The 13,470-nt window shown below is 33.8% G+C and overlaps 3 protein-coding genes across 5 annotated transcripts in view; all 3 read left to right on the top strand.

Annotated features, from left to right (window-relative positions):
- LOC137836692 (putative disease resistance RPP13-like protein 1) overlaps window positions 1-13,470 on the top strand; it is a 78,395-nt gene that overhangs the window by 30,058 nt on the left and 34,867 nt on the right. For all 3 annotated transcript variants that reach the window (XR_011085336.1, XR_011085337.1, XM_068645380.1), the window contains exon 2: window positions 4,812-4,833. The gene's annotated coding sequence lies outside the window, so the exon portion shown is untranslated. The remainder of the gene's footprint in view (window positions 1-4,811; window positions 4,834-13,470) is intronic.
- Window positions 1,358-13,470, top strand: part of LOC137836701 (uncharacterized) — a 37,407-nt gene continuing 25,294 nt past the window's right edge. Inside the window, exon 1 of the mRNA XM_068645389.1 lies at window positions 1,358-1,742. Coding sequence (XP_068501490.1) covers window positions 1,413-1,742 — 330 coding nt within the window. The 5' untranslated portion in view covers window positions 1,358-1,412. The remainder of the gene's footprint in view (window positions 1,743-13,470) is intronic.
- LOC137836698 (putative disease resistance RPP13-like protein 1) lies at window positions 1,753-4,769 on the top strand. Its single transcript, XM_068645387.1, has one exon. The coding sequence runs from the start codon at window positions 1,800-1,802 to the stop codon at window positions 4,767-4,769; it is 2,970 nt and encodes a 989-aa protein (XP_068501488.1). The 5' UTR covers window positions 1,753-1,799.

The following is a 13,470-nucleotide window of genomic DNA, read 5'->3' as shown; positions in this document are numbered from 1 at the left end:
AATCTTCTTTGTTTCAAACACTAATCCTATAATTTTCAATTACTATTTTTCCACACTTTCTTTTACACCATCCCCTTTTATATCTGGAGGTAGTACAACACACTCATAAGTCTCCACTTAATATACTACTTTTACAAATAGAAAGAAAGAAAATAGAACAAAACTATTAAACTAAAATTTATATATCTTCCTATTCATTCATAAGTCTCATATTTATAGATTTTTTTAGCTTGAGCACTAGATTGAGCTAGGACATTTTTGCTCCTTCCTTCAGTGTCCTTCCTTCACTAGATTGCTACACTAACCTTATGAAAATCTGTACTCATTTATTGGAACTTTACAACATGATGGTAAAGAATATCCTCTTTCCTTGCAGCAGATCCTGTTAAGAGATTCTAAGTTGAAAAACACTGATGTTCAGAAATTCTTTCGAGTTTTAAGGACATTGTTGAAACTACAAGAAAGCATGTTATTCAAAAGGACTTAAAGTTGATGATGCTTAAAGAGATAATTGTTTTCTGTCTTCAATGTAATATAAATGCAGGGTCTGAGGCTATAAAATTCTGTAATTAGAAGGAATTAAAGGAAAAAAACCTAAAAAAGAGGGTGGTCAAGAGTCATACTTCTATTAGTCTTGTTTGCATAGTATTTTAAGCACACTATTATACATAGAACAACAAACACCACAACATTATTCAAATAATTGCAAAATTACAGTTAGCTTATGAAATAAATGTAGAACCAACAAAGTACATCAATTCATGATGACTCATAAAGATAACAACGTCACTGTATTCTTCTAAAATCACATCAAAATATCATCCAAATTTAATACGTAACTACAATAATACCAAATCAATGTTAAGTCCCACTCTAAAGTTATTCAATGAAAAAATATTAAAATATCTTTTCTGACTAATTTTAAATAAAAGTAAAACTAATTTGAGACCTTTCATAAATAATAAAAGTATAAATAAAGAGATAAAAATTACTATTGAACCAAATTAAAAAAATGATAAATAAAGAGACAAAGAAAGACAGATAAACCAAATTAAGTGAATAACGAAAGATACGAATTACTACATCAACTAAATTTGCATGAATATAATATAATTGTTACATAAAAGATATTATTTCGAGTCAGATATTATCCAACCAATTAAAATTTCGAGTCAGATATCATTTAATATTTCACCTAATGATGAGACATACATTCATGGATTACAGTTGTCAACAATTATTGCATTGTTCGTTCCTCTTCCCGCCCTACTTTCATTCATCACAACCGTTGAATGAATATCCAACAGCTCACATTTTATATTGGTTGAGTTCCCATTAAACAAAAACATGTTCACTATACCATTCATTCCTGCATTCAATCCATTTCACTTCATTTCCAACTCCTTCCTACCATGGCAGCTGAACTTGTTGGTGGTGCTCTTCTTTCCGCCTTTCTTCAGGTTGCATTCGACAGGCTCGCTTCTCCTCAACTTCTAGACTTCTTTAGTAGAAGAAAACTTGATGAGAAGCTCCTCCGCAAATTGAAAATCATGCTGCGCTTCATCAATGCCCTCGCTGATGATGCTGAACTAAAGCAGTTCACAGATCCACACGTCAAAGAATGGCTTTTCGATGTCAAAGAGGCTGTCTTTGATGCAGAGGATCTGTTGGGTGAAATTGACTATGAACTCACCAGATGCCAAGTCCAAGCTCAATCCCAACCTCAAACCTTTACTTCCAAGGTATCAAATTTCTTCGACTCTACTTTCACTTTATTTAACAAGAAAATTGAATCAGAGATGAAAGAAGTCCTGGAGAACCTTGAATATCTTGCAAACCAAAAGGGTACTCTTGGTTTGAAGGAGGGTACTTATAATGCTGAAGGATCAGGTAATACTAAACTGCCACAGAAATTGCCATCATCTTCTTTGGTGGCTGAAAGTGTTATTTATGGCAGAGATGCTGACAAAGATATAATCATTAATTGGCTCACATCTGAAACTAACAATCCTAACCAGCCATCAATACTTTCCATTGTGGGCATGGGTGGGTTGGGTAAGACCACCCTGGCCCAGCATGTGTTCAGTGATCCTAAGATCGAAGATGCAAAATTTGATATCAAAGCCTGGGTTTGTGTTTCTGATCATTTTCATGTTTTGACCGTGACAAGAACAATTCTTGAGGCAATCACAAATCAAAAAGATGACAGTGGGAACCTAGAAATGGTTCACAAAAAACTGAAAGAAAAATTGTTAGGAAAGAGATTTCTTCTTGTTTTGGATGATGTTTGGAACGAAAGACCAGCAGAATGGGAAGCTGTGCGAACTCCTCTTAGCTACGGGGCTCCAGGAAGTAGAATTCTTGTCACAACTCGCAGTGAGAAAGTTGCTTCTAGCATGAGGTCTGAAGTGCATCTTCTAAAGCAATTAGGAGAGGATGAATGCTGGAAACTTTTTGAAAATCATGCATTAAAAGATGGTGATCTTGAATTGAATGATGAGTTAATGAAGGTTGGTAGAAGAATAGTTGAGAAGTGCAAGGGATTACCTCTAGCTCTGAAAACAATTGGATGTCTTTTGAGCACAAAGTCATCCATTTCAGATTGGAAGAACATATTGGAAAGTGACATATGGGAGTTACCAAAAGAACACAGTGAAATTATTCCTGCGTTATTTTTGAGCTATCGCCATCTTCCTTCTCATCTTAAAAGGTGCTTTGCTTATTGTGCCTTATTCCCCAAAGATTATGAGTTTGGTAAGGAGGAGTTAATTTTTTTGTGGATGGCCCAAAATTTTCTACTGAGTCCACAACATATTAGAGATCCAGAAGAAATTGGTGAAGAGTACTTCAATGATCTACTGTCAAGGTGTTTTTTTAACCAATCAAGCATCGTAGGGCTTTTCGTCATGCATGACCTTCTAAATGATCTGGCAAAATATGTATGTGCGGATTTCTGTTTCAGGTTGAAATTTGATAATGAAAAATGTATGCCGAAAACAACCCGTCATTTTTCATTTGAATTCCATGACGTCGAAAGTTTTGATGGTTTTGAGAGTTTAACTGATGCTAAAAGACTTCGTTCATTTCTTCCTATCTCAGAAACTTGTGTAGCTTGGTGGCATTTCAAGATTTCGATACATGATTTGTTTTCCAAGATTAAGTTTATACGCATGTTATCTTTTAGGGGTTGTTCATTCCTTAGAGAGGTCCCAGATTCTGTAGGTGATCTTAAACATCTCCAATCGTTAGATCTTTCGTCTACAGAGATACAAAAGCTACCTGACTCGATATGTTTGCTCTATAACTTACTAATACTGAAGTTGAGCTCTTGTTCAAGGTTGGAGGAGTTTCCCTCAAATTTGCATAAGCTTACCAAATTGCGTTGCCTGGAATTTGAAGATACAAATGTGAGAAAGATGCCAATGCATTTTGGAGAATTGAAGAATCTTCAAGTACTAAGTATGTTTTTGGTGGATAAAAATAGTGAGCTAAGTACTAAGCAACTGGGCGGATTGGGAGGACTCAATCTTCATGGAAGGCTATCAATCAATGACGTGCAGAATATTGGGAATCCTTTGGATGCATTAAAAGCAAATTTGAAAGATAAACGCCTTGTGGAGCTAGAATTACAATGGGATTGGAACCACGTCATTGATGATCCAAACAAAGAAAAGGAAGTACTTCAGAATCTACAACCTTCCAATCACTTGGAGACTTTGTCAATCCGGAACTACAATGGTACAGAATTCCCAAGTTGGGAATTCGATAATTCGTTAGCAAATCTGGTGTTCTTAAAGTTGGAGGAGTGTAAATACTGCCTATGTTTGCCTCCCCTTGGACTTTTGTCATCACTGAAGACCCTTGAGATTGAAGGGCTTGATGGAATAGTGAGCATTGGTGCTGAATTTTATGGGAGCAACTCTTCGTTTGTAAGCTTGGAGAGTCTGTCATTCTCCAATATGAAGGAATGGGAAGAATGGGAGTGTAAAACTACTTCTTTTCCACGTCTTCAACAGCTTGATGTGGATAATTGTCCGAAACTGAAAGGTACAAAAGAAGTTGTTAGTGATGAGGTCAGAATTAGCGGAAACAGTATGGACACATCGCATACTGATGGAGGCACCGACTCTCTTACAATCTTTCGACTTGATTTCTTTCCAAAGCTCCATGAACTTACACTGATAGACTGCGAAAACCTAAGAAGAATTTCACAGGAGTACGCTCATAATCATCTCATGCATCTATATATTGATGATTGCCCTGAATTTAAATCATTCCTGTTTCCCAAACCCATGCAAATCCTGTTTCCGTCTCTTACTGAGCTTTATATACTTAATTGTCCAGAAGTTGAGTTGTTCCCAGATGGAGGTTTGCCATTAAATATAATAGAAATGACTCTTTCATCTTTTAAACTTATCGCCTCCTTGAGAGACAACTTGGATCCCAACACATCTATTCAAACCTTGTCTATGAGATATTTGGAAGTGGAGTGTTTTCCCGATGAAGTTTTGCTGCCACGCTCTCTCACCTCTCTACGAATCTCTCATTGTTCAAATCTTAAAAAGATGCACTACAAGGGTCTCTGCCACCTCTCCTCTCTCACACTTCATGATTGTCCCAGCCTTGAATGCTTACCAGCGGAGGGTCTCCCCAAATCCATCTCTTCTCTTACAATCTATGATTGTCCATTGCTGAAGGAAAGTTGTCAGAATCCAGATGGCGAAGACTGGGGAAAGATTGCCCACATCCAATATCTGGAAGTTTGGTAATAAGATTAGGCATAAGTTCAAAATTAGAAATGCAGCTATTTGAATTTGTCTGGCACTTCAACAGGTTCGAATTCTCCACAATATCTTTGTACCTTTTCGATTACCATTTTCTTAGTTGCAAACAGTAACCCTATAATTGCCATTTTTCAAACAAGAGCAGCACATGATATACTTGAACTCAACTACGTTTTTCATGAATCAATTACTTTTATTTTACTCTTATTTTTTATTTCAATTTTTCTGTTGAAATTAAATTCCAACCGAATGTTTTTCCTAATTTTAGAATACTACGAAAATCGTGTAGCTATCCATTCCGAACAGAGTATTCTGTGTTCTTATTTCATGTTACTACAGTTTCTGACAAAAAAATGAACTTAAACTTAATAATAGATCACTGGAACTAAATGATCCAAAAAATGAAGTTTTGAATGGAAACTGCAGTGGACATAAAGGACATTCTGTATCACTTACAAAGAAAATAAATCCTACTTTTATCAACGAATATATATTACATTTTTCTTTTACAACTACCCTAACCTCTTTTAGGAAAATTTTAGTGAGAAGCCTTTCTTTTTAAATTTTTTGCAATATAATACCTAAAATCTACAATATTTTTACAAGGATTTAACATGCCGCGAATTCTCTTAAAAGAGAGGGACGCCTTCAGGAACGCGAACAATGGAAAATTTAATAAATCCTCTGATGAGGATAGACAAATTATGACATCTGACATCTATTCATTACTTGGGTGTGATTGACATTTGACATCTATTCTTTACCTCGAGGAGGAATGCTGGGAAATGTTCTTAACAAGGTCAACGTAATATGAACTCAAAATAAAATTGCAGAAATTAGGAAAAAATTTCACAAATCTAGAAAGAGGATAGTTTTGGAGTGCAAGAAATTTCAGAATTTTTTTCCCGAAACAGTTTCTCACTGAAATTCTGTGTAAGAATCCCAACAAAATTTGGGACCAAACGCAATAAATTTCAGCTTAAACAGATGAGAATTCAATTAGAAAAAAAAATAAAACAGTTTCACAAAGAAACGAACCTTCGTAGGATTCGTCCCACAAGATTGGCAATAAATTTTTTAAACACAATTAAAAATTATGAAGGTTCGTTTGTGTATTAATCTGTTTGATTTTTTTCGTGGGTGAATACTCATCTGTTTGACCAGAAATTTTTCGCGTTTTGTCCCAAATTTAGTGCAGATTCTTACGTGGAATTTCAGGAAAAAACTATTTCGGGAGAATTTTTTAGAAATTTTGTCCAAATCAAAGGTTATCCTCTACCAAAACTTGTGCAATGTCGCCCCATTTTCTGCAATTTTATTCTGGGTCCGTATTGTGCTGAAAAAATTCACACAAGTACTTTCATATGTTGTTTGCACACAGGTAAGGAGGCACGTCCATAAACAAATTACAAAAGGAAGATACAAGAAAGAAAAGCCAAGAAGTTTTGTTTTCGGAAAACCAGTTTTGTTCACTCTCGGTCTGGGACTGACGACGCCTTACTCCTTGGATATTTTGGTCTGAAATTTTTACCAAACGTTCGTCACTATGTCTATTGTGTTTTGGAAGAGACTTGAGCTCCGGATTCGTCCCACAAGCTTGGCAATAAATTTTTTATTCATCACTGCCAGGCTTGAAAGGAAGGTTCATTCGTGTGTGAAACTGTTTGATTTTTTTCGTGGGTGAAAACTCATCTGTTTGACTCAAAAAATTTCGCGTTTTGTTCCAAATTAAGTGGAGATTCTTATGAGGAATTTCAAGAAAAAAACTATTTCGGGAGATTTTTTCAGAAATTTTGTGCAAACCAAAGGCTATCTCTACCAAAACTTGTGAAATTTCGCTCAACTTTCTGCAATTTTATTCTGGGTCCGTATTGCGCTGATAAAATTCTTACAAGTACTTTCATATATTGTTTGCACCCAAGTAAGGCGGCACGTCCATAAACAAATCACAAAAGGAAGATACGGGGAAGAAAAGCATGGATGTTTTGTTTTCGGAAAACCAATTTTGTTCACTCTCGGTCTGGGACTTACTACGCATTACTCCTTGGGTATTTTGGTCTGAAATTTTTACCAGACAATTGTCACTATGTCTATTGAGTTTTTGCTGAGACTCGAGCTCTAGATTCGTCCCACAAGATTGGCAATAAATTTTTTATTCATCACTGCCAGGGCTGAAAGAGAGGTTCGTTTGTGTGTCAAACTGTTTGATTTTTTTCGTGGGTGAATACTCATCCGTTTGACCCGAAATTTGTCGCGTTTTGTCCCAAATTCAGTGGAGATTCTTACGTGGAATTTCAGGAAAAAACTATTTCGGGAGAATTTTTCAGAAATTTTGTGCAAACCATAGGCTATCCTATACCAGAACTTGTGAAATTTCGCTGGACTTTGTGCAGTTTTATTATGGGTCCATATTGCGCTGAAAAAATTCACACAAGTACTTTCATATGTTGTTTGCACCCAAGTAAGGAGGCACGTCCATGAACAAATGACAAAAGGAAGATATGGGGAAGAAAAGCCAGGACGTTTTGTTTTCGGAAAACTAGTTTTGTTCACTCTCAGTCTGGGACTTACTACGCCTTATTCCTTGGGTATTTTGGTCTAAAATTTTTACCAGACGATTTTCACTGTGTCTGTTGTGTTTTTGCTGAGACTTGAGCTCGAGATTCGTCCCACAAGATTGGTAATAAACTTTTTATTCATCACTGCCAGGGCTGAAAGGAAGGTTCGTTTGTGTGTGAAACTCTTTGATTTTTTTCGTGGGTGAATACTCATCCGTTTGACCCAAAATTTGTCACGTTTTGTTCCAAATTCAATGGTGATTCTTATGTGGAATTTCAGATAAAAACTATTTCGGCATAATTTTTCATAAATTTTGTGCAAACAAAAGACTATATCCTCTACCAAAACTTGTGAAATTTCGCCCAACTTTCTGCAACTTTATTCTGGGTCCATATGATGCTGAAAAAATTCACACAAGTACTTTCATATATTTTTTGCACTCAGGTAAGGAGGCACGTCCATAAACAAATCACAAAAGGTGATGAGAATAAAAAATACATGAAGATGACCAACGATGCTATACTTGAAGGGTCATCTCAACAAGCAATTAGAGAGGCCATCAATAGGAGGAATGGTCAAGGACCACAATATTTGAAGTTCTTCCTATTAGTCTTCTTAAAAAGATGAGGCCCAAGCCCAACATGAAGGCCCAAGCTCAAGTCATAAGTCAAAGAACTACTAGGAGCAAGGGCACAAGCATTAAATAAATGAGCATCATTTGGTGACTCTTCTTGTAATTACTCTTGTATAGTTGTAGGAGGTGTGGATATTAAAATAGGAGTGGGAATGTACAAAATAAAGTCACATTGTCCATGTGACTTAGGGGGATGGTGTAGGAGTAGTTTAAGAGGTGCCAAAATAGAAAAAAGGTCACACCTTCCATGTGACTCAAGTTTGGCGCCAAATTTGAATTAGATTTAGAGGGAAATTTGAATTTGATTAGCTTTTTATTTCAGCACCTCTAAGGCTATAAATAGAGGTGCTTGCTCTTGTAAAATTCAGATTTGAAAATAGAGTAAAGTTACTATGCTCAATTTGTGAGTGATTGTGAGACTAGTTCTCCTCTTCCTTGTCTTATATTGTGATGCATTGGGAGCATTTAAGTGGCGGCAAATCTGCACTTATCTTGGAACATTCATCATACAAGTGGCATGTCCATTTCCCAAACCAAGCTTCAACCACATAAGTTTCATCTTCCTTCATCTTGTTTCTTCAATTTCAATAGATAGATTCATTTCTTCTTTCAATTCTTTCCAGTTTTTGCAATTACACATTTCAATTGTTTTTCTATTTGTGTTCTTATTTTGTTCTTGCTTTCCTTTCAATTCCGCCAAGTGTTTGTGATAATGACGTGGCACTCATTGTTTGAATGAGTTTGGCTTCTCTTTTGGATGGCATTATCCTCCATTGAGATGACCTTAAGCCTCCTTATATGTTGTGTATCTTGTTTAGTGTCAATCCAGCTCATATCATGTGGTATCTAGAGTTATGGTTGTGCTGAATTTTTTTTTTGAGTTGTTGGATACTTTGATTCTGTTTTTGTGTTAGTAATTCTGCTTTTTGCTTTATTTTGAGTCTTTCTTGCTATTTTTAATTGGTGAAATTCATTGTGTTTGAGTCATTATGATTTTAGAATCCATATTTGTTTTGTCTAGTCATGTTTTTCCTACAATGTCATCAATTCCTTGTAGTCCTTTTATTGCTAAATTTGGTTGATTACTTTTATTTGAGTACAGTTTTGTGAATCTGTTTTTATAATGTCAACCTACCTGAGATGTCAAGTTGCATAATAATGTCTAACATGAAAGCTTTTACAATATATATATAATATAATTTATATTTGATATTTTAATGTATGTATATATATAGTTAGTGTCCTACGTTAATATATTTTTTCAGAATATAATTTTATTTTCATATTTACAATTTACCTTTCGTTAATTTCTACATGTCCAGATTGTTATCCAACCACCACATATAATAGTAAGCGTGTGTTAACCAAATATCGTTGTTCCATCCTTCAAAAAAATATCGAGACATTTATTTTAACTCAAAATTAGTTACATAATATAGAACAGGTACCATTAGTTTAATTATTTATTACTTAATCTTTTATAATTAAAAAATTCTTACTGTATATGGGGATAAAAAAAAATAATATAATCTTTATTATTGCATTCAAGACTCTAACCCTAATATTATGTAAAGGCTAGAGACGTGAATTATTGATATTGGATAGTAATATATTTTTATGATTTTGGATTGTATTTTCCTATTTAGATTTTATGTTTCAAAAGGAATATGTTGGATTGACTTTTGAGATAATTATTTAGATTTTATTTGAATGTTATTTCTAATTATTATTTAGTGTTTTTTATATGATATTTAGAATTACCATTTATTGATATTATTATTATTATACATATACATATATATTATAGTCATTATATGCATATTGATTTTAGTTTTCATATTAGAAAATAATAAGAGAAAGAAAAAAACTAAACTAAAACGTTACCATTTTTAAAAAATGAAGTTAACCCATTAATTTGTAATGGAATAGGCTGGGTAAGACGAAATTACCCTCTAGGGTTTTAAAATTAAAAATAGATTTTGGTTTTCCTTCTCCTCCATTGTAGTTCCATTGGAGTGCACTGCTAGAGGTTCTCATTTGTTCTTTCGTCTTGAGTTTTGTGGACCACTATATTTGGTTGGTTATTAGCACTTGTGTGTGATGAATAAGACTGCTTCTTCCTCAACTTCAATACTTTCTACCTCCATACTAAATATGAAAATACTATTTTATTCTTTTTCTTTATATTTATAAAATTCTTAAGTTTTTTTTTTATTTGAAATAAACCTATAAATTATATAATCCAAAAGCTAATCACGCATTTGAAAAAAAAAAAGACTTCTGAATTATATAATCCGAAAGTTAATCACATATCTAAAAAAGACTCTCAAATTAATGTAAATTGAAAGTTAATAACACATCTGAAAAAAAATACTTCCGGATTATATAATTCAAAAGTTAATCTCATGTATAGAAAAGACTTATGGATTATATAATACGGAAGCTAATCACAAAGACTTTCAAATTACATAATCCATAAGTCAATTACGAATTTAGAAAAACACTTCTTGGATTATGTAATCCAGAACATTAAAAAATTATATTTTAGGAATATAAATATTTAAGAGGGTGGCCCAAGAAAGTATGGAAGTGCATGAAGAAGATTCACCGTGTTTTCGAATGGTTTTTGGAATCCATTTTAGACGCATTCCATCATTGTAGAAAGGTAAGATCAATTTATTTTAACTTTCGAATTTAGGATTCTGGAAAATATAATCTAGGAATACATTCTAGACTCCTAAATCAAGAAGTTAAAAATCATGCTCCTAATCCTATTCCAGAATTCAAATTCTGGTAATACATTGTAGAATCCAAAATCTGGAAGTAAAAAAATTGAAATGGGTGTCAAAAACCACCAAAGACAACCACCAAACACAAGTGCAAATAATGAAAATCACAGCCACCAGAAGAGTGCACACGACTGGAGAAGAAGGAAAGCCAAAACCTATTTTGAATTTTAAAACCATGGAGGGTAATCTCGTATTTTCCTTACGGTAATTGGATGCAGGTCCCAATTCGTATGATGCAAGAAGCTATAGCCTTTTTTTAAACACACTTGATAGGACAATACTCAACCCCTTTTGGACTGTTTCTTCCTCCACCCTATACCTTCTTGTGCCACCCCATATTAAATATGAAAATACTTTTTTATCCTTTTGTGTCACCCATACATAATCCAGAAGATGTTTTTGGATCCTGAAATGTTCTTTAGATTTATAAAATTAATAAATCTTTTTTTAATTTGAGATAAACTTACGGATTATGTAATCCATAAGCTTACGCATTTGAAAAAAGACTTCCAAATTACGTAATCCATAAGCTAATCAAGCATCTGAAAAAAAAAAAAAAAAAAAGTTTTCGGATTACATAATTCAGAAACTAATCTCATGTATAGAAAAGACTTCTGAATTATATAATCCAGCAAGTAATTACAAAAGGCTTTTGGATTACATAATCCGAAAACTAATTAAAAAAATAGTTGTTAGTGATGAGATCACAATTAGCGGAAACAGTATTATAAGAAAATTATTATTTTTATTTAATTAATATATTAAAATTATAAATACTCAAAAAACACCTAAAATATATTCAAAGTGATCGATATTTATGTGTATATTTTTTTTCCACAAGTTAAGTTAGAATTAGGAAAATTCAACAGTTAGACATTAAATAGGTTTGTCATATCAGAAAATTCAACAATTATTGATTGATTTGGGGCATCAACCTTGTTTAGATGCAGATTTTGTACACTATGGATTTATGAACTCACAAGTACAACTCATCAAAACCGTTGAATAAAAGTCAATGTGCTAAAGTTTGAACCATCCACTACTAATCCAACTATCACTCTTTCTTATTGGTGGCTAGATCAGGGAATTCATGAAGTTTGAACCATTCACTACTAATTAATCCAACTATCACTCTTTCCTATTCGTGGCTGCATCAGGGAACTAAACTGAAACAGAGTTGTCAGAATCCAGAAGGCGAAGACTGGGGGGAAATATTGATCACTTTCAGAAACTGAGTATTAGGTAATAAGATGAAGCACAAGTTCAGAAATAGATGTGGAAAAAATCCCATTTGTCTTCCTCTTCTACAATATCTCTGTACCTTTTCAATTACAATTTTCTTAAGTTGCAAATATTTCACTCTGTAATAGGCATTTACTAAACCTTCAGAAGTAATGGTAACCTGTTATGCATGTGTTTCAACCCTATTTCTTCCATAGGTATTTCAAAGTCTGTTTGTACCATTGCACGATGAAATAGGGAGAAAAGAAGTACAAGGGTTTGAAATTGTAACTCCTACATGAGAGAGGGAAATTGAAGCAAAGGGAGTTGTGAAATGTAATACTTTTAAACTTCCTTTCAGAGAAGTTGAAGTTGTAATACTTTTACTTGTGGCAGCATAAAACAAAACCAGTTTATCCTCGTCAACGTGAACTGAACTATTATTGATTACTTCAGCAAACTAGTTATGTACTAAAAAATTGAATTGAACTGTTAGAAACTTCTAAACTCATTTTTCTAGCTAAACTGTTTTGCTGAACTTCTTCATGGGTCTTTGCTTCTAAATTTGCTTTTCAAGGAAGAAAATAGAGTGCACTTTTCTGCAAACTAGTTTTGGAACAGAGTATTCTGCGTTCTTATTTCATGCTACTACAGTTTCTGACAAAAAAAAATGAACTTAAAACTTAATAAGAGTCTTGAAACTAAATGATATCACTGGAACTAAATGATCCCAAAAAATGAAGTTATGGGTTTTCAGTGGATGAAAGATGAATGCAAACTGCAGTGGACATAAGGGACATTCTGTATCTAAGGAACTTGTAATTGGAATTTGAAAGGCATGTGTTTAAGATTCTATAGCTCAGCAGGCATGCGATTAATTACAATAAACCGAAGAGTCTTGAAATTTTCTTTAGTCAGACCTCCCTGTGTCCAACATTTTCCATGTGATGGTAGAGCTTCTGAAAGTAGGAATTAGAATATACATTAATGGCAGAGACATGTGGTGTATCATTCATCAACTACCTCACTCACTCAGCATACTCAATTGAAGCTGTAGCTAGTCCAACCCCATTGCACAATGTCCTTTAATCAATATAGCTGAACACTAATTTATCTTAAATTTTTTTAATTTAACACATTTTTTTATCTAAATATGCAGCTAGGTGTGAATGCAATTAACATTGTGAAGCTTTAGCTCTGCAATTTAATTGCAAAAATCTAAACATGCAGCTCTATAAAATTTGTATGCTAATGTATTTATGACGGATTCATTCTTTCTTGAATTTTAAGTTAATGACTTAAATGGTTATGCTTATGCTTTTGTTTCTACCTTATTTCTTCCACAGCTCTTCCAAAGTTGGTTTGTAGCAGTGTACCATGATATTATACAGAGGAAGGGCTTGAAATTGGGTTCTGATGAGGAGTTCCTATACAGTTCCCGTGCAAACTCCAACATCTGAGAGGCAAATTGAAACAGTTGAGT

This window comes from Phaseolus vulgaris, chromosome 4 (assembly GCF_000499845.2).
Source record: "Phaseolus vulgaris cultivar G19833 chromosome 4, P. vulgaris v2.0, whole genome shotgun sequence".
NCBI lineage: Eukaryota > Viridiplantae > Streptophyta > Magnoliopsida > Fabales > Fabaceae > Phaseolus > Phaseolus vulgaris.
The sequence above is the reverse complement of the archived record's forward strand: the minus strand, read 5'-3'. Positions and strand labels throughout refer to the sequence as shown.

Coding starts and splice junctions, on each gene's coding strand:
- LOC137836698 (XM_068645387.1), top strand. CDS start 1,800: ATGAAAGAAGTCCTGGAGAACCTTGAATATCTTGCAAACCAAAAGGGT.